This window comes from Alligator mississippiensis, chromosome 4, assembly GCF_030867095.1.
Source record: "Alligator mississippiensis isolate rAllMis1 chromosome 4, rAllMis1, whole genome shotgun sequence".
Lineage (NCBI taxonomy): Eukaryota > Metazoa > Chordata > Crocodylia > Alligatoridae > Alligator > Alligator mississippiensis.
In genome coordinates this window covers 40,918,377-40,945,443 of record NC_081827.1, presented here as the reverse complement: position 1 = coordinate 40,945,443, position 27,067 = coordinate 40,918,377, and the positions used below count along the sequence as shown (strand labels likewise).

Below are 27,067 nucleotides of genomic sequence, written 5' to 3'. Positions count from 1 at the left end.
CAACTGATCTGACCCACAGGGCCAAAAGCTTGAGCACCACTGATCTAGGAAAGCAAGTAAATCTGTACCCTTCATAGATTCTGAACACACATTAAGCCACGCTGAACTTCATACTACAGATTCAAACTGTTAAATGGAACTGTTATTTTAGGCATATGGTAACAAATACATCTCTGATTAATGACAAACACAGATGTGTATGATGGGCTTCCTCTAAACATGCAGGTAAAGGTGCAATAGGATCTAATGCATAATCCACAGAACTGCGCCTCCTGTCATGCCATATGTGCAAGGGCGGCACTAAAGGAGGCCTGGGGGAAGGGGAAGGCACTGTGGGGGGCAGCATAGCCACCCCAACATTTTCCTTAGCCCCCCCCCAACCACCCATCCCAGTGCCACCCCTGCCCCACCTCCTCCCCAAGCTACCACCACCCAACCTGCACAGCTAAGCCCATCTCACTCCCACCCGCAGAGGCACAGCACTCCTTCAGCCCTGCCACCAGGAAGAGGCTGCTGCTGCCCCTGCACATGTGCATGGCAGGAGGCATGATTTTGGTATCATGCATTAGATTCCATCGTGCCTTATTGCTGGTGCAGGGGCAGCCCAATCCCAGGCTTCCCCTGCATAGACAAAAAGTAAACTTCCAAAGCTGGGAGTCCCCTCAGTTGAGAGGCTTCTAGGTGTAGGTGTGCCTGCATGCACTCCCAGGGCTGGAAGATCACAGCAGTTATAGTCTGCCAGGCATGGGTGACTGGTGCCTCTCGAGTCTGGGGTGGCACCAGCAGGGCATGACTGGGGGGGGGGGCGGGGAGTGTCCCTGAGCGGGGCTAAATTTCAGGGTGGGGGGGCACAAGTGCTCTCCATGCCCCCCTACCAGCCAGAGCACTTGCCTATGCTCCCAGGCTCAGGAGTATGCAAAACCTTCAGAATCTGGGAATCATGGATGCCTTGATCCCCCAGGCCTGGGGTTTTTATACTGGGCATGATGCACCCCTGTGCCTGGGAGTTCTGCCAGGTGACAGGGCTCCCAGCCACAAAGGGAGACCCTGCTCTACACACAAATTAGAGCTCAGTAGCAACCAGCTATAAAGTTAGTACAGATTTTGAGGCCTAACTTTATAACTGGTTGGAGCTTTATACCTTGTGATAAGTACTTTACCTGTAACCTTAGTACCAGCGACATATGCATTGTGCAGTTACATGTAGAGGGAGGGGGCCATAGTGAGAGAGATTATGGCTCCCTCCTATTGCGAGTTAATAATTAGCTTGCTATTCTGCTTGCCCATGATAACTGAGCATAAAGTTCCTAAAATGGAACTAAATTAGAGACTGATCCTAAAGCCTTTACTCGAGTACGAATCCCAGTAAAAATCAAGCAGGCTACTTATGACCAAGAATTGTAGGATCAGAGCCTTAGATTCCAGTCCAACACAAGAACATTAAAAAGCATCATTTGTAACTTTTATATTATTAAGGATACTTGTTCAGGGTCTATAATTAAGCCTAAAAGAGATGTCTCCTCCTTTTGCCAGCAACTGTGTTGCATCAATTAAATGGGTAAATAGGATCTTTCCCTAGAGGGGGTACCATGTGACCCTATATTGATTAAGACTGCAGTGGAATGTTATTTGCAATCTTATTGCATAATGGAAATCAGGAGGTAGCCGTCATGGTTTCAGAAGACAAATTGCTGGTATCTGAGAATTCATAGGCTTCTTTCCTCCTTGCCGTTCTCAATTCACAGCTAATGCTTGTCTTACACGGCTTAGTTTCCTAAAAAGCTGTCTACTACACTGTCTTCAGCCCTGAAAAGTGGTAATCTTAATACAGATGTTAAAGTGACCATTATGTCTAATCATTACTTCAGAACTATGCTTTATTTAAGAGGGTAGTGCAGCTTCAGAAGAGGACATGGAATTGGAATCTAGGTACAGGAACCCACCCAAACACGGCTCAAAGGAGGGAGGGAAAAAAAGTTGCCAGCCACTTTTAAATTTCATTGGTGTCTTGTGTACCCTGACTTTTAGAGCAAGAAAATTATTTGACTAGTGCAAGTCCAATACTTCCAAGTTTACATTCTGACTATGGACCGAGATCAACCATTTGCCCAAATCAGTTCCTCAGCTGAAATGGAGAGCCAATATATTCTTCACTGCAAGCCAAAAGAAAGGACAGAAAGCAATCTGCTTCAGAACATTTGAAGGCAAACTCAGGATAAGGTACATTTTTAGTGTGAGAAAAAAACCCACCTTCATTTTGAGAAATCCTTAAAAAGATTATCAAGTTCTACTTAAATTGCCCCCTTCCTTCCTTGTTCATTTAAATCAGTCAAAATTAAACAAAGCATACAATAATTTTCAAAATGCTGATCACTTAATGCCTGATCCTGCACCACTGACTTCCTTAACAAGTTGTGCTCACTGAAGTCCATGATAAAGTCATATTAGAATTACTGTAAGACTTTTTAATAGAAAAAAAAAATCAGCATGAATATGGGTTGGAAGCAGACAGTAACAAACTCAGAAGTTAAAGCCATTGCATGTACTAAAAGCAGCTAGCATCCAACTTAACATTATCTGTATACTATGAAACAGGATTGAAAATTAAATGTTAGCTGCACAATCAGTTCTGAGTTATTGATTAGAACTTATTCATCTCTCAATCTCACTTGACAAGTTTAGATGGGCAGGTTTACTTTTCTACCATTTATATTGCAGAACTTAATAAAAAATACATTCAAGAAAAGTAATAGTATGTCAGTACAAACACTATACTAAACCGATCTCCCATAACCACTATCTAGACCAGAAGAAGAAAGAACTATATATCACTTTGTGAAAATTATGGAGGTCGAGATTTCACGGGTGACATTTCATGACATTATATTCATCTATTCACACAAAATCAATATCACTAGCCTATTACAAGCTTATTTTCCCATTTACAGAAAGTATCTGGTCCTCCCACAAATGGATTTCTGCTGAAAACATCTAGATGATTTTCTTGGAAATATGCAAAGTAAGCCAGACTAAGTCTTGAATGTGGAACTAAATACAAAGTCAATGTGAACAATGACAAAAGCTAGAGAACTAAACAAATGAGACCACATGCCAGCCTCTCCATTTTCTATTCCATTTAGCTTTTATGGTTTTCTAGTTGTCAGTTAATTGACAATGAACTATTACTAACTTTTCTTTCTTGGCCTGTCATACTGAGACATTATGGGCTTGAATGTAGCTTGTCTATGTAAATCACCTATGTAAATGAGGCAAGAACAAATCCATAAGGTTCATTCAAATATTATGATTATAGTTAGGCTACACACACATGTTCAAATAAACTGGAGGAATTCTCCTGGGTTTTCCTAGTAGGAAACATAAAAACAAAAAACACCACCACAAAAAAACAAAACCCTTATTCCCTCAGTCTACCTGGAGGCAGATGGCAGCAGTACATAGTGCACCCCTAATTGGCTCAGATTAGCCTGCATTTCCCTGCAACACAATGTGTGGATTGTGAAGGGGGAGGTGCTTTGCTCTCTGCTGGCTGGAGCAGGAGAGTCCAGCACACAACATACTGTCTCCTTGGGGTGGGGGACAGGAGCAAAGTACCCTGACATTCTGGAAGACTGCTATGGCCTCTTCCCAGAAGAAAATGTATACAGACATTCATGCTCCCAGAAGAAAAACTCTCCAGGATTTAACCCTGTTTTTTCCCCAGGTTCTTTTTCTCCTGTACCATCCATTTTTGCTCTGGGAGAAAAAACCTGAGCATCTGTATACTCATGGTTTCTACTGAGAGCACAATGACTTGGGGAAAACTGAATATTTATACATCGCCTTAATTTCCTATTTCTCCAATTTGAGATCAAATGGAAAATCTTTCCAGAAATATTAGTGCTTCACCAGGGGTGGAGATCTTTAAACCCATTTCATAATGGGCCTGATCCAAAATCCTCTAAATTAATGTGTGTTCATTTTGCACAACTAGTTTATAGACAGTTGTGCTTTTAGAAACATGAAGCCAAAAATAGTAGATCTCCATTTGGACCAAGAGAGGAAATTTCACTGGTCATGTTCACAAGTAATTATATAATAAAAATAGCATCCATTATGTTCATCATCCCCCAAAACAAAAAAAAAATACAACAGCTGAGGTTTTTCAGAGGGGTCTCAATCCAACAAGAATCTCACTTACAATTTTAGACCAGTGGTATTAAACACTATTATATCAAACTTGGAAAAAAACCCACAAAAAAAACAAGTGTACTAAACTGCATCCCTGACTAAACTACTCAAAGGTTTGTGCCAAATCTGCCTGATATTATCAACTGTTCACATTCCCATTAGGACCTTTACTTTAAAGAGAGGCACATAAACATTTTGTAGATAACACTTTCAGTAACTATATCACAGTTGACGAGGATGGATAAGGTTTCCGAGTCAACTGGTCTAATATTTGCTTCCAGAAGTATACAGTGTTTTCTCCAGTACAGGTAACACAATAACTGTCCCTTTTTCATACAAAAAAATACTCCCCACATAACAGTCCATTAGTCAATGTGGACAACCGGAAGAAATCCAATGTTAAAAAAAAAAAAAAAAACAACGACCAAAACCTAGAAAGTAATAAAATCCCCATGCACTCCTGTTACACATTTTAGTTCCGAGATGATGTTTAAATAAAATACATTCATGGAAGCCAAGTTTTAAATGCTCATACCATTAGAATCTTTGTTTTCAAAATACCCCAAAGTATTAGCCTAATTTAAGAACTAGCTGCTTGCCAAATATCATCAGTTTGAAATCACGCAAGGACAGAAAAACATTGTTAATAGACAGCTCTCTGTTTTTCTTTAGAAAATTCATAGTTAACATTATCCCAACTTAATTAGAACTTAACAAGTAAGAGGAGATGACACTCCAGAATGATGTAATAGCCAGCAGAGTTCTCTTTCTATTTTAGAAGTTAATTCCACGAAAAAGTTAAACAGCAGGAGTTCTAGGCCCTTGAAAATAATAATAATTTATAATGCAAGCACTCACCAACCCTGTTGCCAAATCCTGCTCATCCTACTCACATGAATAACTCTATTATCCCCTATCAGTAAGATTGTTTCTATGATCTCTTTTATGCTATGGGGCAGGATATTAATATTAACACTTTCATATTTTGGGTGAATTTTAACAAGCAATGTAATTTCAGTCACGTAGGACTGACATGCTGAGCGACTCCTAGAAGTTGCTGCTTATTCTGCTCCTAGTGAAACCAAACAGAATCCAGAATGATGGACATTACCAAAGAGGCACTTACTACCTTGAAATAAGGCCTTCAATACCTTGTTTAAGGTAAGTTATTACTCCAGATTTCGACCCTTTAGTTCTTTCAAATACCACAATCATATTACATAGTGTATTCTGGCAAGCATTTAAATGAAAAAAAGTAAAAAAAACTTCACCTACCTTAAAAAGTCTTAAAATATTTGCAACCATGATGGACACCGAACTTGCAGCAGCACCTATTACACCTGATATCTTATCAGGCTTAGTGAAAATAGGTGGATCTCCATTAGCACACTTTACATCTGAACCATCTTTTTCTATCAAAGCTTGCACAAATGTTAAGGATTGCTCCAAAGCATAAGTGTCCCTGGAACAAGTATCAAGGATCCGGACACCTAAAGTGATATTGGCAAGTAGATCAGGGTCCTTATTGATCTGATCTATTGCATACAGCATTGCCTCTAGTCTGTGGATCCCCTTCTCCTTCTTCAGCTCTCCACAAGGCACCCCTCTATCCCCTTTTGAATGGACAGGAAACAGTCCTCCCAAGATGATGTCCCCATCCAGTCGAATGGAGTGAGCATATTCCTGGCCATAAGTTCTTTGCATCATAGTAAGTATCCAGTAGAATTTGGCTGTTAATAAGAAAAAACAATGGCAGGAGACTAGTCGCTTTCCTTTGTATACCATTTTCTCTGAATATGTTGTTTCTTTCCAAGACCCGAAGTTTCTTGTTGCTAAAGGAGAAGGTGGACCATTTGTAGCTACACCTTCTGTAGGCTACCATTAGTGCCCACTGAATAACAATATAGAACTGTGCAACAGGTAGAAAATAGATGTCAACAAAAGTTCTTAAAACATGTTTTACAAAAATTGCCCATTAGTGTCAAGGGTACATTTTTTTTTTTTTTTTGGAGAGGTGTTTTCAGCTATTGTAGATTGATATAAAAACTTAAGTTAGTATTTCTGGTCCTGATGCCAGGAGGAGGTCAATGATTTCTGTCCTTGTATGTTGTCCTGCAGCTGAGGTACTCCTGAAAATTAAGTAAAAAATACAGTTTAGTTCAGCAATTTTGTGCTTGTCACACTGTATACTTACTTTTGAATATGAGTTACATAGCCTAGGTTTTACTTCCATTTTCTGTAAGGGATTAATTCTTGGCCCTCTGTGAATTGGAACACCTGGCTGCACTGTACTAAGAGCTGAGAGATTGATGACACCAGCAAAGCAAAAACAATACTGAATTGACTAAACTTAGCCTGATGTTCAGTCAGATCAGTAATTTTTATTTACCTTTGCCTTGCATAAAACATCCAGAAATAAAGACTACAAACCATTTTGTTTTGTAACATATCTCCAGTTGTGTTGTTCTAGATGCATTCATGATACTACAGTTTAGGCCAGGTACTGGTCCTACAAAGACTTGTCTACATTTAATTAGTAGTTCTACTGATTTTATGAACATCGATAATTTAACTGAAGTCATGTACACATTTGGCTTTTTGCCGTACATGGCCATAAGCTCTTTGTATAATAACCCTGTTATTTCTCCAGCCCAAATTACTTTTATTTCTGTTCCACATGCAACTATGGTGCTACATAAATAAAAACTTTAAAATAAATTAATAAAGTTCCTAAGCAAAGGGGTCATGATCTATTTTACATATTGAGGAACAGCAATAGCTACATCACAGTTTTATTTTTCAGGACTCTTTTACCAAAAAACAACACACACACACACACACACACACACACACACACACACACAAACCCCTACCACTGGTTTCATTGGGCTAGAATTTCATCCTATATGTTTAAACATCTGACTAATACTCTCAAGTATTTCTAGAGCACTTAACACCCCAGTATGCAAGCATCAGTATCTAGACATGCAAATGACCTAACTAACCTCTTCCAAAATAACAACAAGTAATTTTAGGAAAATCTAAACTCAGATATCCTCAGTATTTGGAAGAAAATATATCACATTTGAAGTATTCCTTCCACCCCACCACACCCTCAATTTTGTCTTGGTATGGCCTAAGGTAATGTAATTCCAGTGCAACTCAATAATCCATTAAACTGATCATCTTCCCATAAATTGTATTTATTTCACAATTTTCCCCCATCTGAATATTACTTAGATCACAAAAGCCAAGTAAGAATTTTGAAATAATGGTTGCTTGAAGACCTATGAAAGAGAATCACAGTAGAGTGTCATCTATTTAATGAAAAAGTATCTCACTGTGATCCAGTAACAAAACAAAGACTTGAAAATGAAACATGTATAGTTGGTGTGAATAGAAGCATTGCTATTGGGAATAGTAGAGCACTGGGGTGTATAAAGCCCAAGATTTTCAATACCTTAAAATATTTAGGTTTAGTTTGGTTTTTAAATTTAGTATAGGAGCCTAAAAGGAGAAATATCCTTGCTGATTTGCTAGTCTCAGTTTTCTCCTTTGGACTCTTAACAAGTGTAAATTAATAAAAGCCCAATAAGTTTACTTCCAACTTTGAAAAACTTAACTCAATGGTCTCATCCAGACAAGTGTGGCCATGCAGTATGTGGTGCTGCAGACATATCTGCAGCGCCACATGCTGTACATTCAACCATTCTCCACACCACAAGGAAGCAGTGGGGGTTTGGGGGTGAGGGGGCGGTGGGGTTGAACCCCTGGTTATCCAAAGAAAACATGCAAAAAAAGCAGAGCGGCGCATGTGGGAATGCTGCTCAAAACCAGAGTCTGGCTGACCAAAGTTATGTTCCAACTGCCAGCCAGGCTTCAAATAGCAGGATTGCCACTGCTGCAGGCCCAGGAGGCCCCCAGGACCCTAAATAAGGCTGCTGGGGCCAAACCAGTGCTGGCCCCAGCCTCCTCTACCCCACCTGGGTAATCTGTCATGTGGCAGAAGGCGCATGGCTGAGGTATTCCCTGGGGACAATTAACAGAAGCACAAGGTGTTCTGCTGCTAGTTGTCCCCAGGGAACCAAACGTCCACACTCATGTTGACGCAGCCAACTTGTTCTTGGTTACACAAGTAGAAACTGAGGTAATTCCAATGATTTCAATTGTATTAAGCCCAATAGCATAACTAAAGGGGGGGAGGCGAAGAGGAGGAAGACCAGGGCACCAACCTTCAAGGTGCTGCAAAGATAGTAGCAGCTGTGCTTCCAGCATTGCTACTGTTCAGGACATTCAGAGGCCCAGATACACCTCTGGTTAATCCAGATTTATATTAAAGTAGCTGAGGGCAGAATTGAAATGCTGTGTAGAGAGAATTATAGGATGCATCATTAATGGATAAGAACTGGTTGTTAACTTTACTGTCCCAATAGGGAAATATGACTATGAAATCAAAATAATAAGATGGATACAGTCACAAAAACATACAAAAACCCCACTCCTCATCTATACCAAAAGTAACTCACAAATATGTTATTTCCTTTCTGTTCTCTTTGATCATTATTTATAAACACATTTAGACAGTACATAGTAATGCAATTTTAAAGTATTCTGGAATCATTTTCTTTAATATAAGAAAACTTGAAATGGCTCTTATTTAATACCATATAACTATTTAGAAGATGAGGATAAAGAATCAAAAATAAAGTCTCAGAATAGTCATGAGAAAACTGCTTTCCCCACTCCTCCCAATATTGTTTGGTGCTCAGTTTGACTAAAGTCCATTTACCAAACAAGAAAGACTCTACTCAGACTAAAGCTTCTGAAATATTCTTATACACCAGAACAACAATTGCTCAAACAATGCTGTAGCACAATTTCTGAAGGAAATACAGGAGGAGCAGTGGGTCCATCACTTTATCTAGGATGAGTAAGTTTACATTGACTAAAAGTTTTAAGTAGGGTTGAAATGTTATCGTAGCCACGATGACTTTTGGAAGCTTTAAAAATATATCATAGGAATTTTTCAATGTAATATTATAGTTTAGTATTAGTCACACTGTCATATACAATTAATATTTTTACTTTCTAAAAAAGAAGTATTTGTTTCATTGCTCTAATGGCCATAATCTGTCTATACAATGAAAGGAAATTGTGTATGAAGACGTCATCTTAATTTAATACATTTTAATCTTGTTTTATGTCAACTAAATAATAAAAACCCTTATTATTCTGCTTAATTTATTCATATCACATATTTTTGCTATAACGATTAAGCATTGTAGCAGGTTGTAAGCTTGCTAAACTAAGCAGAAGACATTTTATCTAAATTACTTTCATTTTTATCAATGATTTTTAGTTAAATATAAAATATTGACAAGCTGGGTTATAAATCCAGACAACCTTATTTCATATTAAAAATGAAATGTAATTTAGAGTGGCCATAAACATCTGAATTAATCCAAATATTCTGGATTTACCAGAATTTATATAATAGTAATTAGTGCTTACTGGAAAAGTTACTTGAAAGAGGAAATGTATACATTTCTCTAGCACTGACCAAACAGTTTTAAGCAGAAGTGCAGACTACTTCAAGTAAAGTCTTACTGACTCTCAATTTCATTAAAAACACATCTGGTAGTACCTGACCCTGTCTCATTTCAAAACAAAGTTCACAATACAAACTTCAACTTCATTTTCATTCTGCTTCATTTTCTTATCTGAGTGCAACTAGAGGTGAGCATGAACGTGGGAACTTTTCTAACAGAACTAAGGTAGCTTTTAGCTTCTGAAATTATTAGTATTATTAAAAGGTCATATTCATAGTTTGATTATAGTAGAGCTCGGGCTCAGAATATACTGGAATTCTGTATTATAACAAGCCACACAAGTCCCATGACTACTGACATGAGAACGTGTGTTTGTTTCTGAGGGTGTGCAAAATTTGCACATATGCAATAGGACTATTAATAACTCTGATCAAATACTCATATTTAATAGAGCTTTTTATATTGATGAACTCTAATTGGGATGAAATGATAAATAATGAAATAAGATATACAATGGCTTCATTTTGACTATTAAAAAAGGGAAGTTGTAAATTTACAGTTGTGCCACTTAAAAGAAATACATATAGCATAACAAATTGTTATTTTAAAAAGAAAATTCTTAAAAAAAAATATCAAATCACATAACCCCACACTGATTTCAAGAAGCGCCATTTCCCTGCCTGTGATTCAGACACTAGAAGATCCATGAAGGCTGTATGAGTCTGTTGGATAGACGGGACTCTTCACTGAGGCAACACAAATGGACATGTTTTTGGTCCATGCAAAAATGTTTGCAGTTTTAAATGTTTGCAGGCCATTTCATATATTTAATGAAAGTTACAATAGTTCTTTAAAACATAATGACAAGTGAGATTGACTCATCCAAAATTCTGAAATGTTGCTTTTTATTTAAAACTTGATCTATAACAGTATAAAATGAAAATAAAATTACTATACAATAGTGTTAAAAAAGCAAAGCTTTTTGGACACTCAAAATAGATCTTTCCCTGTAAGAGATCTGTCAAATTGTTCATATTTATGAAAACGGATCTTTTTTTGTGAAATACAAATTTGTCAAAGTTTTGGAGAGAGAAAATCTCAAATATTTGGAACTTAATCATCAAGATCATGTTTTCATTTTATAGATCATAGAATGCATGTTGCTGGAATACTCCTGTATTCTCCCTCCCTCTCCCCACAAAAATCTTCTTTTAGCCATGTGCAATATTCAGGAATGAGGAAATTGGCAAATACAAGTAGAGAACAGGAAAAAAAGCATTGCCAACTGAGTACAGCAAATCGAATTTCATATAGAAACAGACTGTCAGCAAAAAGAATCAATGCAAGGGAATTCTGAGTCTTAGCACCTGACACATTGCAACCTCTAACTTCCAAGAGTACTTCTTACTTACGTAAGTAGTCTATTTACTCAGATTTATGAGTAAAGATTTCCTGAGAAAACATATTACACAACAATCAAAACAGGCAAATCATCATCAATGCCCTGTCCACAGGAACTACTTTTTCATAGTACAGCGTGGAAAAAATGTCTCAGATCAGTCTCTTCACACACATTTCACTGCCGCTTCAGACACCCCCAGAGCGTCTGCCTTCACATCCTATCCTGGAGATCTCTCTCTTCCAAACAAGCTATCTTTATAAAAACAAAACCAACCTTCTCCAAGAGCAAGTCTAATAAAAGCTGAGAGTTAATAGATAAATGTTCCAAAAGAAAATGATTTCAGGTACTTCCTCCTGTCCGGGAGTGGTTTTACAGCTGAACAAACTCTATCAATACCAGCATCTTTCAGAATTAGTTTTCACCCCTAGTCTAGCAGGTGAAAGGCAGGGAATTTTTCCTACTCAGCTGAGGTGAGGTAGATTTCTCTCTCGTTCCCCTCCTCTCCACTAGACTTCAAACCTCCAGCCAACAGATTGTTGCAGCCATAGTTTAAAGAAAAATCTATCACCTGAAATACTCTAACAGGGGCAACAAAGAACTCAAAGGTAAAGGAGGGTAAGTTTTTTCTTGAAGCGACTCAGAATATATTTGCCAAAAAAACAAAAGGAAAGAGCACAGGAAAGCATACATGGTTAATACCAAAGGAAGATCAACTTGTGCTCAATGCACTGACAAGATTGCTCTAGAAGAAATGAGCCTTACATGAAGATTATCATGATAATTCTTGCCAAGGTCAACACCAGCTTGAGCTGGATGATAATTGCGTACAGCCAAGCTTTCCAAATGTTCCTCCAAGTTCAAACATCAAGAGAACCCATTGGCTTTCTGTAGCTGATCTTTTTTCTCCCTCTTCTTCCCAGTTGCCTTTATATAAATAATGATACCCTAAACTTCTATAGTTTTTTTTTTCCATCCCAGGACCTCAAAGTGCGTTACAGATACTTATCCTATCCTTTTAGATTTGTCTCTCTTGGAAGACACTGCTGCACAGTGAATAGACCCAAGAACCATTTCATCAGTTAAATAGGAAAGCTGTTTCACCACTTTTCCTGCTTAACTGTACAGATATCAACCATTGCCTCAGCTGTGAATCTTCTAAGAAGGGAGCCCTCTATTGTTCTCTGCCTTTACTTAACTAAGCTTTTTTTTTTTTTTTCCAAATCTTCCTAGACTCATCTCTACCACACAGTTTGCTTCTGTTGCAGAGGAATCCTATTAAAACATCAGCTCTGCTAGCTCCACTACCCGGGGCCTGTTTCCTTGTAATTAGCAGCTGCAGTATTTTAACAATTTTACTACTCAACCATCTTCCTTGGAACCTAATAGCCTTGTGCAAGGTAGACATTGTACACATGCAAATTACCGGATTAGAACCAAATGCTCCTGTTGTTCATTAATACAATCCATTAAAAATAAAAAGAGAAAGAAAGAAACGGGAACCTAATCAGAGTGAACCAAACTTTGAGCCTCTCTGTGGAAACAATCACCACCCTCCCCACAGAGCTGCAGGCGATTGCTTCTTCTTCTCCTGAAATCCAGCAGTCACTTTTAATATCATTGCTTCCCACCCTCCACCCCAAGAAAGAAATATTCTTTTAGTTGAATCATCACCCTCAAAAGTCAAAAGGTTTCCAGCTCTGAATATCCAATAATTACTGGCATGTTTTAATGCATTAACTTTGCAAACACTTATGATTTTTGCAAGAAAAACATGCACTAGGCAGTGAATATATATATACATACAGGCAATCTCATTCTCTCTAGATAGATACACAGACATATAACCTTTCTCTTTATAAATATATCTATATATCTCAATGTGTGTAGATAGATAGATACACAATCTCTCTCTATATACAGATTTACCTGTGTGTATAGATGTAGATTAGATACACACACAGTCGATATATGGATATAGATACACACATCCATATGATGTCTCTCTCTCTCTCATATAGATATATAGTTATAAAGGAGAGAGAGATTATACACACACACATTTTTTGCTGTCTAGATATATAGACCGACAGACAGACAGACAGAGACAATCTCTCTCTAGACACGCACACAATCTCTCTCTCTGAGACAGATCTTTATCTAATCACCCCCGGAAGAGCTCACACTTCCCCACACCATCCCTTGGGAGAGCAGCGGACCCCTCTCGCGGTTATTTGGGGTGGGGGACTGCAGGAAGCATCCAGGGGCAGCGGGATTCCCCTTCTCTGCGCCTCGAAGCGGGCCAAGCCGAGGCGCGGGGGATCCGGCGCTGTCCGGGGTCGCCCCCCACGTGCCCGGGCCAGCTCCGGCGCGCTGCCACTCCCGGCCGGGGCCGGGGCCGGGCCCGCGGCGACTCCGCGCGGTTTCGCTGAGCGGGTGGATTTGGCTCCGGCGCTGCCAGGGCAGCTCCGCCAGCCCGTCCCGAGCCGCCTGCCCGGGGCTGCGGCGACCTGGCACTTGGGCGGGATCGGGCTCCTTCCAGCCATGGGGAGGGAAGGGGAGGAGAGAGAGCAGCCGGGCAGCACCGGCCGGGCCGGGCCGGGCCGGGCCGGGAGTCCCCGCGGAGCGGCCGGACAAGCTCCCCCGCGCCTCCCACGCGAGGGCTCCGGGCGTAGCGGGACTTCCCGCGGCGGCCCCCGGCTCTTTTCCTGCCCGCGGGGGTTGCATGGTCCGGCCCCGCCAGTGCCCGACGGCTCTTGCAGGAATCACAAAAAGGAAACAAATGGCTGGTGTCTCCGGGCTCGGCCGAGCGCCGCAGCGCGGGCGGGTCCCGCCGGCCCCGGCAGCTGCAACTACGGGGAAACTTGCCGCGGGCCCGTGCGGAGCCCCCGGCCGCGGGGGAGCGATGCGGAAAGCGGAGGGGAAGAGACACCCGGCGCCTCGGGGCCGCCGACACAGCGGCAGCGGCGCGGTGTGCTCGCTGCCCCGAGCGGCTCGGCTGCAGCCGGGACGGGGAGGCGGGAGCTCTGCGGGCCGCCCCCGGGGAAACCCCCAGTCAATAAACTTTGTGGCCGAGCCCCGCCCCGCCCCGCCCCGCCCCGGGAGCGCCCCGCGGGGATTCCCGCAGCCGGGCCCCTGGCTGCCCGGCGCGGCCCGCGGGGACGGGGCGCTGACTGCCCGGGCCGGGCTTACCCGGCGGTGGAGGTGGAGGTGGAGGTGGAGGTGGAGGCGGCGGCGCGGGCCCGTGCCCGGGCGCCCGCCGCTGTCCGCGGTGCTGAGGCAGGCGGCGATCGCGGCGCCCGGCGCGAAGTCTCTGCCATGTGAATCCCGGAGGCTCTGCCCGCGCCGCCCCGCTCGGCCGCCTCTTATCGGGCGGGCGCCTGGCCGCGGGCACGGGCGGCTTCGCCCGCTCCCAGCCCCGGCCCCGCGCCGCGCCGCGCCAGGCACCGCCGCGATCCCGCCCCCTCCTCCCGAGCCCCCGGCGCCACCAGCCCCTCTCTTCTCCTCTCCTCTCCTCCCCGCCCCCCGGGGCCCGCTGCTAGCCGCACCGCGGAGGCAGACAAATGTCTCCGTCAGGTTTTATTTGCTGTAAGAGCCAATTACGGCTCGGGGGGGACAAATGGGCTCATCGCGAACATGGCTGTTAACATCGCTTCCCGTCCGCGGAGCCCGGCGCTCGGGCAGGTCGGGGACTGATCGGCCCGGCAGGGCTGGCGGCGGAGGGGGGCACTCACCCCGGCTGGCGCGTACCTCAGCTGCCCGGCCATCAAAGTTTGCAGCCTCCGTGCGTGCCTGCCCGCGGACGGCCCGGGGAGCGGGGCACAGCGCGAGGAGCGACCTGCCCCGGCGGCAGCAAGTGGCTGCGCTCCCGGGCGCGGCAGGGGCGCCTGGCCCGCAGGCTGGCTCCTTAGCACGAGGCCCGGGCTGCCCGGCTGAAGGGGCTCTGCGGGCGCCCCGGCCTGGGGGAAGCCGGCCAGGACTCCCTGGGAGGGTGGGACTGGGCCCTGCTAGGGGCCGCTGCCAGCCCAGCCCTGCCAAGCCTCTTTCAACTTGTCGCCCCCGCCTCGGCTGCCGGGTGTGTGCCCGCACATTAGCATGCAGCCTCTGTCTCGGTGAAAAAGTTCCATCTTGAGGAAGCTGCTTGTAACTGCAGGCATGCAGTTCTTCCCCTTGCTGCCTTACCTGCGTGTAGAGACCACCCTCCCCCCTTGCAAACGGCCGGACTGTGTTAGCCCCACAGGAGAGGGAGAAAACAGGGGAGAAAGGGCTCAGAGGGCCCCTGAAGTGGCAGGTCTGGGCCGGAAGGCTGATCCTGGCTGGGACGGGTCCAGGTAACATCACAAGTGTAGTCAAAGGCCAAGGGACTCAGATGAGCCTTGCTGCCTGCCTGGCTTGGCTGGCACTAAAAGGATTGATGTGGCTAGCATCACACCCAGCTGCCCTTGATTTCCTGGCCCAATGACCAGGTAACAGTCAGGAGAGCTGACTCAACTGGGAACAGCTTTGGCACAAGTTGCTGAGGTTCAAACTCACCCTTCCAGAGCTGCACCATGAGACACATAATTGCTTTGCCACCATAGTCTGCAAAGGGTCAGTAGGCTCTTGAAATCAATTCCACGTTTTTCTCCCTCTTTACAACTTCCTATGTCAGCCTGTTTTAAGTGAAAGAGCAAGGACTGTTTTCCCCCTCTGTTTTGGTGCCCTTATCCTCCGAATGAGTTCTGGCTTCCTTTGAACATTGGTACTAAGGGGGCAAAAAAATTCCTAAGTACACTTTAATGAGCATAGACAATATTGACATCATGCACTCTGTTGTTTGTTACTGCTTAGCTTTGTGCAGTAATGGTCTGCCCCAGGCAAGCCGGAGGGCACTGACAACACTTGATGGGTCTTTTGAACCTGTACCTCCTATTAAGAACCACAGAGACAATTTTTACTACCCTGAAACAGTTTGTAAGAGCATACATTGAAAAATTAATATACTGTTGCTCTGAATATGTTGGTCCTTCAATTATGAAGGTTTTTAATCACTATATAAGAATGGGAAAAACAGGAGACTATGTTATCTTCTCTTCAGTGGCCTTCCCTACCAGAAATCAAGAACACATTTATGTGGGCTAAGCCCTGCAGTCCTGCCTTTATGTGAAGAAAAATCCCACTGCAGCTAGTAGAAGCTTTGTCTGACTGCAAGATTTAACCCCTGAGTGTGTTACTGGTAAGGAGTTGGTTTTTATGCAATGCAGGTTCATATCAGATCTCAGCCAAACTCTGAACACCTTTCACATTCCAGAGAAAATGTAGGACTGGTTGGCACAATGGAGGGCACAGTGCTAGCCCTCACTATATAAATTACAAGTCCAGATGCATCAGGAGATCAGTAAGCTATCTGCAGTTTTGCCACTCATCTACCTCTGACCTACTGCAAACTTCTCTACCTGTCCATGCCTTTGCTCCTACTGAGTCTTGTGCATTTAGAGTGGAAGTTCCTCAGGTCAAGGACTATATCAGGTGTTTTGTACAGTGACGAACATAATATGATCCTGATCCTGGACGGGAATTGTGGTCACTAATGCAATTAATGTACAAATTATGGGGATGTATACTGGATTGCTAGCAAGCACATAATGAAAGCATATAATCTTTTTTTTTTTTCCATGCAGCTGGATATCAGCAAGGGCAGAATTTGACCCTGATTAGATAGGACTGATCCAACTCTTGTTGAAATGAACAGAACCTGGATCAGCCCATTAGTTACTAGTGCAGGGATCTGAACCCAATTCAAAGCACCTGTAATCTGCTGCCTATACAACTAAACCCCTGTAGTTAAAATCTGTCTTGGGTAAAATGGCCAGCAGAAGGCCTATATCTTCTTAGATTCTTTCAAGCCCCATTTTTAAGTTAAATTAACCCTAGGAAAGCCCATTTCTTAGAGAGTGCACACTTGGCAGTTTCAGTTCTCTTTGAGGTTACTACTCAGCACCTCTGAAGGAAAAAGAAAACCAGATTTCAGTTTTTCTGAGCCACCGTTTACCCCAGTGTACAATTGGTATAATATTTACTTATGTCACCATGATGATATTAAATGCCAATCAGTTCATATTTCTACAGCATTGTCACCTAGCCCTTTCACAGAGAGACTGACAAGCAAATTACTATGGCTGATTTTGGTAACATAAGTTATTCTGAAGTAAGGCTCATTAATTTCTGTTGTTAACATTACATTAGTTTTGTGTGGATTGCCACACAACCAGTAGAAATACAATTTCAGCTATCCTTCAGACTCAGGAATTAAAACTCCCACAGCAATAAAACACTTTAAAATCACTTTCAGTTAAAGCTATCTTATATAATAACCACTAGTTTGCAGCTGCATTCACACAGTGGTTTTCAAGAAGAGGTGTCAGTGTTTCTTTGCCAAGAGGTATATTTAAAATTTGTATGAGAGTTAAATTTTTCAAGCAAATATTATAACTACTTTGGGATGGAAGAAGAAAGACTACAGACCATTTGGAAATTCAATGCTTGCATATTTTGTAATGTATTCTGTGAAGTGAAATGTAAAAGTTTAAGTGTTTCATAGTGGAAAAAGAAGAGAACACTATTCACAGTATCATCTATATTACTGTATTTAATCAAATACAAGACAAGGTTTTTCCCCCAATCACGATGGGGGAAAAAAAGCCCCTCATCTTACATTCACATACAAGGAAACCCCAAGGATACGTTGGCTATCATAAAACTCTTGTCAAAAGCAGCATGTGCTCAGTAATGAAAACCACCTATAAAGTTGATTAAATACAGCAAAAACAGAGCATGACTATAAAACACATGACCCATATTGGGCAAACATGCTGAATGGAACCTTTTTTTTTTTGCAAAAATTATGTGTGTGTGTGTGTGTGTGTGCGCGCATGCACGCGTGTGTGTACACTGCATCTTTCCAGTTTTTGAACACGTACACCATTACAGTATCGCATACCCATTACAACACATGCACCCCTGCACCTATGCTTCCATTAGTTCTCACTCCCACGCATCTGTGCACCCATTACAGTTCTTGATCCCACACACCCGTGCACCCATCCACATTCCTTTCATTGTTACAATTACACTGCCCTACCTCTGCCCTCTGTTCTTTTCTTTAGTCTCTAGTCTTTAGTCCAAGTCATTGTCACTGTTGCTGTTGCTGTCTCCATCATAGGCACTGCTGTCCTTGTTGTCATCATCATCTCCTTCTCCTCCTCCACTGTCCTCATCACTCAATCTCCTTTCTACTTCACTGCCCCTGACTTTTTCATGTGTCACTGCTCTCTTCCCTGTGAGTTGTGTTTTTGAACACACTGTGCCAGTGGTTTCTCTAACAGATGATTTTTGCCACCTCTTCACCATCCTCTTCTACCATCTTCTGGTACTACATCTGTAGCTCACTCAGTCCCACTTTAACACAGTATACCAGCAGATTTCTGGTCTTCCACAGGGCATTCCTGATGCAGGAGACAAAATGATCAAAGAGGTCTGATGGGAACCTACTACATTTTTTACAATTTTTTTTATTGCAAAAATCTCTCTCTCTCTCTCTCTCTCTCTCTCTCTCTCTCTCTCTCTATATATATATATATATATATAATTGTGTGTGTGTGTGTGGAACTGTATCTCTAACAACTTGTCATGTGACTGCTGTGGTTCACTTGAAAGACCAAAACCACAGTTTTCCAGTTAAACTATTTTAGTCCCCTTACGAAGTTTGCACCACACATCCACACACCCATCACGTTTCCATTGAAAACATCACCGTTTCATAAAAGACTCCCTCCTGTTTGTCTAGTCCTTTCACTTGTCATCATATTTGCCATCATCATCCTCACCGTTGTCCTCCTTGTTGTTCTGTCCAGAGGGCTTGCCTCTGAAAACTTTATGCCAGTCCCCTCTCTTCCCTAAGAGGTCTACTATTTCTTTACCATACTCCTCTTTTGTCTTCCTGTAGTACCAGTACATTTCACTCAGTCTCATTTTAATTCAGTCCTTGACTGTGGAGTCTGAGTGCCTGTTTATGAGCAGATTCCTGGCCTTCCACAGGGCATACCTGAAGCAGGAGATGAACAGGTCAAAGTGGGCTGTCGGGGCCCTTTGCTATTTAGTAAAGTGCTGGTAGAGGACTGCTTTGGTGGTCAGGTTTCTGAAACCTGTCACCGCCAGGAGGAGTTCATGTACTTTCTTCCACACCTCTCTAGTGTATGGGTAGATCCTTGTGGGAATCTACCACAGGATCAGTTAGTGGAGCCTATCTGAATAAGATATATGATAGTGCCCATTGTACCTTAGTCCCCCTCAGTGCCAACACTTTTTCAAGTCATGGGGAGCCAATACATTAAATACATTTTTACTTCCTCTTCATTCCCACAGCTGAACTGTACCTTTCTTTCTCATTTCCAATGATTCCTGGCATGAACGTGGATCCTTTGGGAGGGGGTGGGGCATAACTGGAGTATACAAACATCTTGAGCAGTGCCGAGCTGTGGAGTCACCATGGTTTGAAACATTATTGACTCTGCTGGGGCCCAGCCCAATAAACTATGTGGTAAATCATGAGCCTTTTAGCTTTGGTTTAATATCATGCATACTTTGTACTATATATAAGTAGGTAAAAAAGTGCTGAAAGTGTGTATATGGAGTACCTGTGCTAAAACCTGTGGCAGTTTCAAAAAGGCAAAATGTAACATTCTGGGCGAACTAAGTATATGCATACCTGTATGTGACAGGCCCTTACCTGCCACCTGGGGGGTGGACTGCCCCTGAGCCTACTCACCCATCTTAACTTTGGACATTATCCATACCTTTGTGATGTTGCTCAGTTGTTCTTACCAGCTAAGGGTGTGTCTTCCTATACCCCATCCCTTTCCACTTGGATGTTATCATAAATCTCATATTGTACCTTGATGTTGTCACAGATGGTTTGACGTGCAGATGTGATTGTCAGAGAATAACCTGGTATGGCCAAGGTCCCCGCCTGCTAGACGTCCTGCTCACTTACCCTGCTGGAAAGGAAAACCTTGGAATGATTCTGTCCCCTACTTCATATGGTTTCCCTCTCTCCTGCCACGTCTTACTGGAAAATGCTTAATCTGTCAGGTGTTGAATGTAGTGTAGGGCATTTCCTCCAAGTCTTTCCTACAAGTTTCATCCAAGTCTTTCTAAGTCTTCCATGTGAGGCTCCTCCTCTTCTTACACCTCACCCTTACCACTGATTCAGATGGTACCTGGCATGGTCTCTCTCTTACGGGGTGACAGTGTGTATAACAATTATTCCTCTCAGATGTGGACCTATTCATGTGAGGCTGAGGTTAATCCCCACCCATCAGGCCATGGTTCAATAATTTAAATGAATCCTGATCTGCTAATCAGTCTCAATTAATTCCTTTCTTAAAGTTCAAGTAGTAAATCACCTTCAATGACTTCCCCACAGTCCCCACCACTCCATGCATCAGGGTTGTAGAGAAACTTAACTAAGGCAACTCAAATCTACTTCTGTCCTTCTTCCCAGGATGGCGGGTTCTTTATCACCCCCTTAGTTCAGTAAATCAACAGAAAACAAGTCTATTCTCTTGTCTGCATTCCCCTAAGTCAGGGCTGATGTGGCTTCTCCTGGGAGAAGAGCTTTAATTCCTGCTGCCTCTCCGGACCATGTGGTGGGGAGTCCCAGTTCCCCATCTCCCTTAACCATGAGAAAAAAGTCCACAATAGGCAAAAGGAAAAAAAAATGAACTTCACACCAGAGGGGCAGGGGTCCTTTAAGACTCATGGCACTGGAGGAGCAGTGATTACTTTCACTTTCCCCATCCTCTGCAGTGCCTGACCCACTGTCTTCACAGGCAGGTTGCCCATTTCTTCAGTTTCTTCAGGTTCTTCAGTTTCTTAAGGCTTCTAATTGGGGGGTGATCCTCTGATCACCCTGGTTGCCTGGTTCCTCTCGACTGCTTGCAGGGAGCTGATGGCTATGAAGGTCTCTGGCTTCGCTGCTCACTGCCAGCTGTGACCCTCCTCTTTGTTGCCCCTTCCCAAGGCCAGAAATACAGATTTTGGTGCTCCCCTCTCAATCCCGAGGGAGCAGGAACTCTGGAAGTGAGTTCATAGTGTCATAGTATCATAGTAGCTAGGGTCAGGAGGGACCTGAACAGATCATCTAGCCTGACCCCCTGCCACAGGCAGGAATGAATGCTGGGTTCACAAGACCCCAGACAAGTGATCATCCAACCTCCTCTTGAATTTGCCCAAAGTAGGGGCAAGGACCACTTCCCTGGGAAGTTGGTTCCAGATTCTGGTCACCCTAACGGTAAAATATTGCCTTCTGATCTCTAACCTAAACCTATTCTCCATCAGCTTATTACCATTGTTCCTTGTCACCCCGGGTGGTGCTGGGGAGAATAGGGCTCCACCTATTTGCTGTTGATCTCCCCTGATGAGTTTGTAGGCAGCCACCAGGTCCCCCCTCAGCCTCCTCTTGCTGAACAGGTTCAGGTCCTTCAGTCTCTCCTCATAGGGCCTGTCTTGCTGCCCTCTCACCAAGTGAGTAGCCCTCCTCTGAACCCTCTCCAGGCTGGCCACATCCCTTTTGAAGTGCGGCACCCAGAACTGGACACAGTACTCCAACTGCGGCCTGACCAAAGTCACATAGAGGGGGAGTATCACCACTCTGGGCCGGCTTGAGATGCACCTTTGGATGCATGACAAGGTACGGCTGACCTTGCTGGCTGCAGTCTGGCATTGGCGGCTCATGTTCATCTTGGAGTCAATAATGACTCCTTGGAGGTCAATAATGACTCCAAGATCCCTTTCCACCTCTGTGCTTTCAAGAGGGGAACACACCAGCCTGTATGTATCTTGTGGATTCCTTCTCCCAAGGTGCAGCACCCTGCATTTGTCTATGTTGAACCCCATCCTATTCTCATTTGCCCACTTTTGTAGTCTGTCTAAATCTAGTTGCAGCCTCTCTCTCCCTTCAAGTGTGTCCACCTTGCCCCACATCTTAGTGTCATCAGCAAACTTGGACAGCGTGTTTTCCACCCCCTCATCCAAGTCTCTGATGAAGATGTTAAACAGAGTAGGCCCGAGGACCGAGCCCTGAGGGACCTCACTGCTCACATCTCGCCAGGTTGAATACAACCCATCCACCACTATTCTCTGGGTTCGCCCCATCAGCCAATTTTTTATCCATCCAACTGCATAGGCATCAATACCACATTTACTTAATTTATTGATGAGGATGGGGTGAGAGACAATGTCAAAGGCCTTCTTAAAGACTACGTCCATGGCATCCTGTCATCCCCTCTCCAGCTGGGATTTTCTCCCCACCAGGAATTGAGGCACTTTACACTTTCTTTCTCTTACTCCCTCACAGTGATGATACTCCAGTGTCACAGTTGCTTGCCATGACTTGTTACACTAGAAGAAGAAATGCTAACACAAAAGGAAAATAATGTAACTTGATGTGGCTCAGGCTGAATGAGTAGTACTCTGAATGGGCACAGTACCATTGCCTCCATACTGAGCTGCTTGCTTCTAAGCATTAGAGTTTAGGAGTTTGCTTCCTTGAACCTTCATCCCGCCTTCTTCTATCTGACCCCTTTTCCTGCAAGGATTTTCCTTACTGCCCCATGGCCAGGTGTCCCAGTGGCTCCACCTGTTCTCTTCTGGGCCTGCTAGTGGCCAGACACAGTGGGCGTCCTCCACCAGCACACTTCAGGCATGTGGCTGAACTGCCAGGGGACTAGGGCATTGCAGGCCATCCCTCTAGGGTTTACCCTAGTCAGGCCCCCCTCTCCCATCCCCATTTGACTTCTGTTGCAGCAGGCTCCAGACTAGCACAGGCTGGTTGGCTCCGCTGCTCTGGGGCAGGTTGCCTGGCCCTGGTGAGTGGGTTGGACCCCAGACAGGCTCCCAGAGCTGTGCCTGGCTTTCTCCAGGCAGTCTCCTGTCTGGGGCCTGGATGCCTCTCTAGTCTGGCCCCCTTTTGGCTCAGGCAAGCCTGGGTCAGTTCCCCTGGCTCACCAGCTGGCAAAGACAGTGGCAGGGTGCTCCTGGTAGCAGGGAGTGTGTCTAGTTCTGGTTCATCCCAACACGTTCCCAGTCTTTTGGACACTTTTCAGTGTGCAGCTGCTGGGCCATGTCCAATCAGGCTCCAGCTCCTCCAGCCATGGAGCAGCAGCTATGCCGGTTGCAGCCCAGTTACCAGGGCTATGGTGCTGAGGTAAGCCAGGCAGGTTCACACTGTAGTAGTCCACCAAGATGCAAATTATTTGTTAATATGTTCATTTCAAGGTCTGTGTTTTCACATTTGTCCTGCATTTCCATGTGCTCATGGAGAGCAGAATCTGATAGTAAGGGCTCCAGGGGAGAAGTTGGGGAGGTGTGGGGAGGGGAAGGGGGAAGGCTGGGGAAGAAGGCAAGTGGGATACCTAAACTCCCAGATTTATTTTCCTCTCTGCAGCAGTGGGAGGAGGACAAATCCAAGGCAAACCTCCAATAATTAGATTATAAATTAAATTATTAAAAAATTATAAATTTTCCATATATAAAATCTAATTTTGGGGGGTATCATCTTATATTCAAGTAAATATGGTAGTGTCTAGATCAAGATTATTTTATGGATGGAAAAGAAAGCATGCAATCATCTGTAAGATGATATGTAAATTTGGAAACACCCTAATTGTGATTTATTGAAGGTAACTTTTCCAGAGATGACTGAAATGCCATAACTGGCAATCTGGAATCTGAATCTATAAGGGACGGAGGACCATATAGGTAGGATTGTGTCTCTGTCCTGAAACAATATATAGTGCCTACTTCTTGAGCTATAATCCAATGTTTTTAAAGGATTTCAGTCACTGGAAACCATCTCTCTGTTAGAAACAGCAAAAATGCACTACAATATGCTATTCTATCAACAGGTTGAGTCTCTAAAATGTGTTGGTCTACATCTATGTCAGAAGCTTTTGTATCTTTTTTTCCATCCATATTGCTAGTCAGACTTTCCATCTTGAGCACTGTGCACAACTTGATAGTTTCTTGCTACAAAAGTGAAGATTTTAAACATATGCCTCTCCATATGTTTAAAATCTGAAGGCAATACCCTTCAAGAGGTAAAATACAGTGTTTTCAAACTGAACTCAAGTGAACATTTATGGATTAAATCTAGTGCTTTTAAAATACCAGGGACATAAACTTGGTGAATCTTCTCCAACACAAGCCAGAATATTGAACTCACTGGAGCCAATGTCTTGACTAAAATACCACTTGGCGAGGTGAACAGAAGCCAATCCCAATTAAGAATCACAACAGCTACATAGTGCTGCATATATTGTATGCGTCTTTTATTTATTTTATATATATTAGGGTTGTCAATAAATTGTGGTCAACATGTGCAATTAACGCGTTAATCATTGCTCATGTTAATTTTTTTAACACATTAATTGTCCATGTGGTTTTGGAGCCCATCCTTCAGCTCCACTCTGCCACCATCACTGCTGCCTCCAGGCTACCCTGTGGGGCAGTGGTGGTAGCACAGAGGACCACAGGGCAGCCCAGGCATGGGCTCTGGGTGGCTGCAGTGGGGAGGTAGGGGCACACACAGAAATAGACACAGACACAAACATGCAACTGCAGCCTGCAGGCAACCAGGAATGCAGCCTGTCAATGCATGTAACAGCACCCAGTAGGGATGTCTGTGAAGTGGAAGAGGCATGGGGGAGGAAAGGGCCGTGGGGGTGCAAATCAAGGGCCCTACAGTGAGGGAGTGGGGCAGGGACAGGGGCTGGGGTGAATGGGCCCCAGGGCCAGGGCGGGTCATGGGACAGAGCTGAAGGCATCTCATCCAGGGTTGTGGGGGGGTCCCGTAGCTGTGTACATGCCAGGGGAGGCATGGGGGGCATGTGCACCCCAGATTTGCGTGCAAGGTGGAGGCAGGGTGCTGCTGCAGGCTAGGGCCTTCTACCCCCTCACAGCTTCACAAATTCCCCCCATATGCACCCACCCCACCCCCACCCCAACCATACAAAGTACCTGCATGATTTTGCATAACTTTGAGTTTTTCTGTGCAAAATTTTGAGTTTTTAGCTGTGTGATCAAAATTGTGATTAATTGCAACTAATCTTTTTAATCACACAACTAATCACAATAATTTTTAATCATTTGACAGTCCTAATATATATATCTAGATATAGATATATGTAAAGTAAACTCACTATATGTAAAATAAACTCACTCAACTTCTGTAGCTTTCTAAAACAGTCTCCCATTTTGTTTTTACACTAATAGAAAAAAATGAAATCATGCTTCATAGTGCTTTCATTCCAAAGCACTTTGTAAAATGATATAAAACTATAGAGAGAGAGAGATTACTTCACCCACCACTGAAACAGAGACATCTTTTAGGTGAGAGACAGCAGTGATGTATAAATCACAAAATAAAACCACACTATTTTTCTACATGTGGGTTTTAACCTTCATTTCTAAATAATATCAGATGGACAGGATTATAGTACATACACCAAAGAAGCCACCATGTATCTTCACCCTTCATAAGCTGTTTTTCATGGATATTTCTCTTCCCACATAATTTTACTGAACATGCAGGGAACTCTTCTTTCCCACCAAATAGAAGTGGTGATGCATGTATTCCCATTTCTCATGCTATGACCCATACCATGCTTGCCTTACTCATACTCACATTTGGCCTGTAAAGGCATGAAAATAGCTGATATTCAAGGCCTATACTCTTTTAATTTGTATACCTGATAGAATTTAGCAGAAATGTATTTGCTACACTAAGTGCACAAAATAGCCTATGATCTCTCAAGGAAGAAAATGTACTGAAGTCTCAATATAAGGTAAACTAAGTCTATGTTTATTACCACCTATTAAGTAGCAAGAACCAACCATAAATCTGTCACATACAGTTTAATACACTAATCTGCAAAACCTAACACTACTTTTTATGGATTGTCACACATACATGTGCACAGCAGAAACACTTTAGGTACTGTTCCAACTCAGGAATCAAGATTGTAGTTAGGACAGTAAAATAACCTTTGTTCACAGCTAAACAGTATTCTGTTACTTGTCTACGGAGAAAAGTTGTCAGAATATATTGGCTTCTTAACTGGAAGATATATTTAAAATATCATTGTATTTTTATCCAGTGAGGCATACGTGCAATAATAGATGCAGATACTGGAGCAAGCTAACTAAAGATTTTGGCCCTAGTCCTGAACTGCTATGTTCATAAACCCTTTTACATCTTGAGGCTACTGGTCCCTGGAATAAATTAGAATAGCCTGACCTCTTTATTGAATAGCTTGTAATACACTTTATTATATCTATATAACCATCTACTGATAGAAGTGAGCTTTCTTCACAAATAAAAGGGATTTTTGGCAGGAATGAGAAATATCAGATTGTGGCAGGCTTTTGTCACAAACATTAGAAAAACATACATCCAGGGTGCCTATGAAAGGTTTTGGATGCTGAGTTCTCTTTGTCCAGACTCTGACTCAGTATCTCTCAAAATATGTATTAGAAAGAGTCGCCTGAGGAACAAAAACAATCATATTAGTGAGGACATTATGCCCTCTTCCTTTTGGATACTTCTTCTCCATATCAAAATGTGTATGTCTGACTGGGGTTAGATATTGAAATAAAAAAAATCATTAAGGGGATATAACCAGGTTGTTTAGTCTGTTGGCTGCTCCATGCAGGCTTGCTCCCTGAGGAGCTACTTAGCAAGTCCTCCCAAGCAAGGAATGGTTTTTTTTAAACCAGGGTTGTCTGCTGGTGGCCCACAAGGGGTTAACACATGACCCTGGGACCACCTAGCCACCTCTGCCCCTTGCTTTGGCTGCAGCAGCATTCACAGTCTTCTTAAGTCTCCCTCTCTCCC

The 27,067-nt window shown here is 43.4% G+C and overlaps 1 protein-coding gene across 4 annotated transcripts in view; it reads right to left on the bottom strand.

Annotated features, from left to right (window-relative positions):
* Positions 1-14,967, bottom strand: part of GRM8 (glutamate metabotropic receptor 8) — a 583,772-nt gene extending 568,805 nt beyond the window's left edge. Inside the window, exons 1-2 of one of the 4 annotated variants that reach the window (XM_006266273.4) lie at positions 14,871-14,967; positions 5,464-6,317 (exon numbers count right to left, since the gene is read on the bottom strand). In XM_006266273.4, coding sequence (XP_006266335.1) covers positions 5,464-5,973 — 510 coding nt within the window. In that variant the 5' untranslated portion in view covers positions 5,974-6,317; positions 14,871-14,967. Of the gene's footprint in view, positions 1-5,463; positions 6,318-14,328; positions 14,488-14,870 lie in introns of those variants that run through there. The other 3 variants (XM_059725919.1, XM_059725916.1, XM_059725917.1) reach the window with 3 other exon arrangements.
* Positions 14,968-27,067: the final 12,100 nt, after the last annotated feature.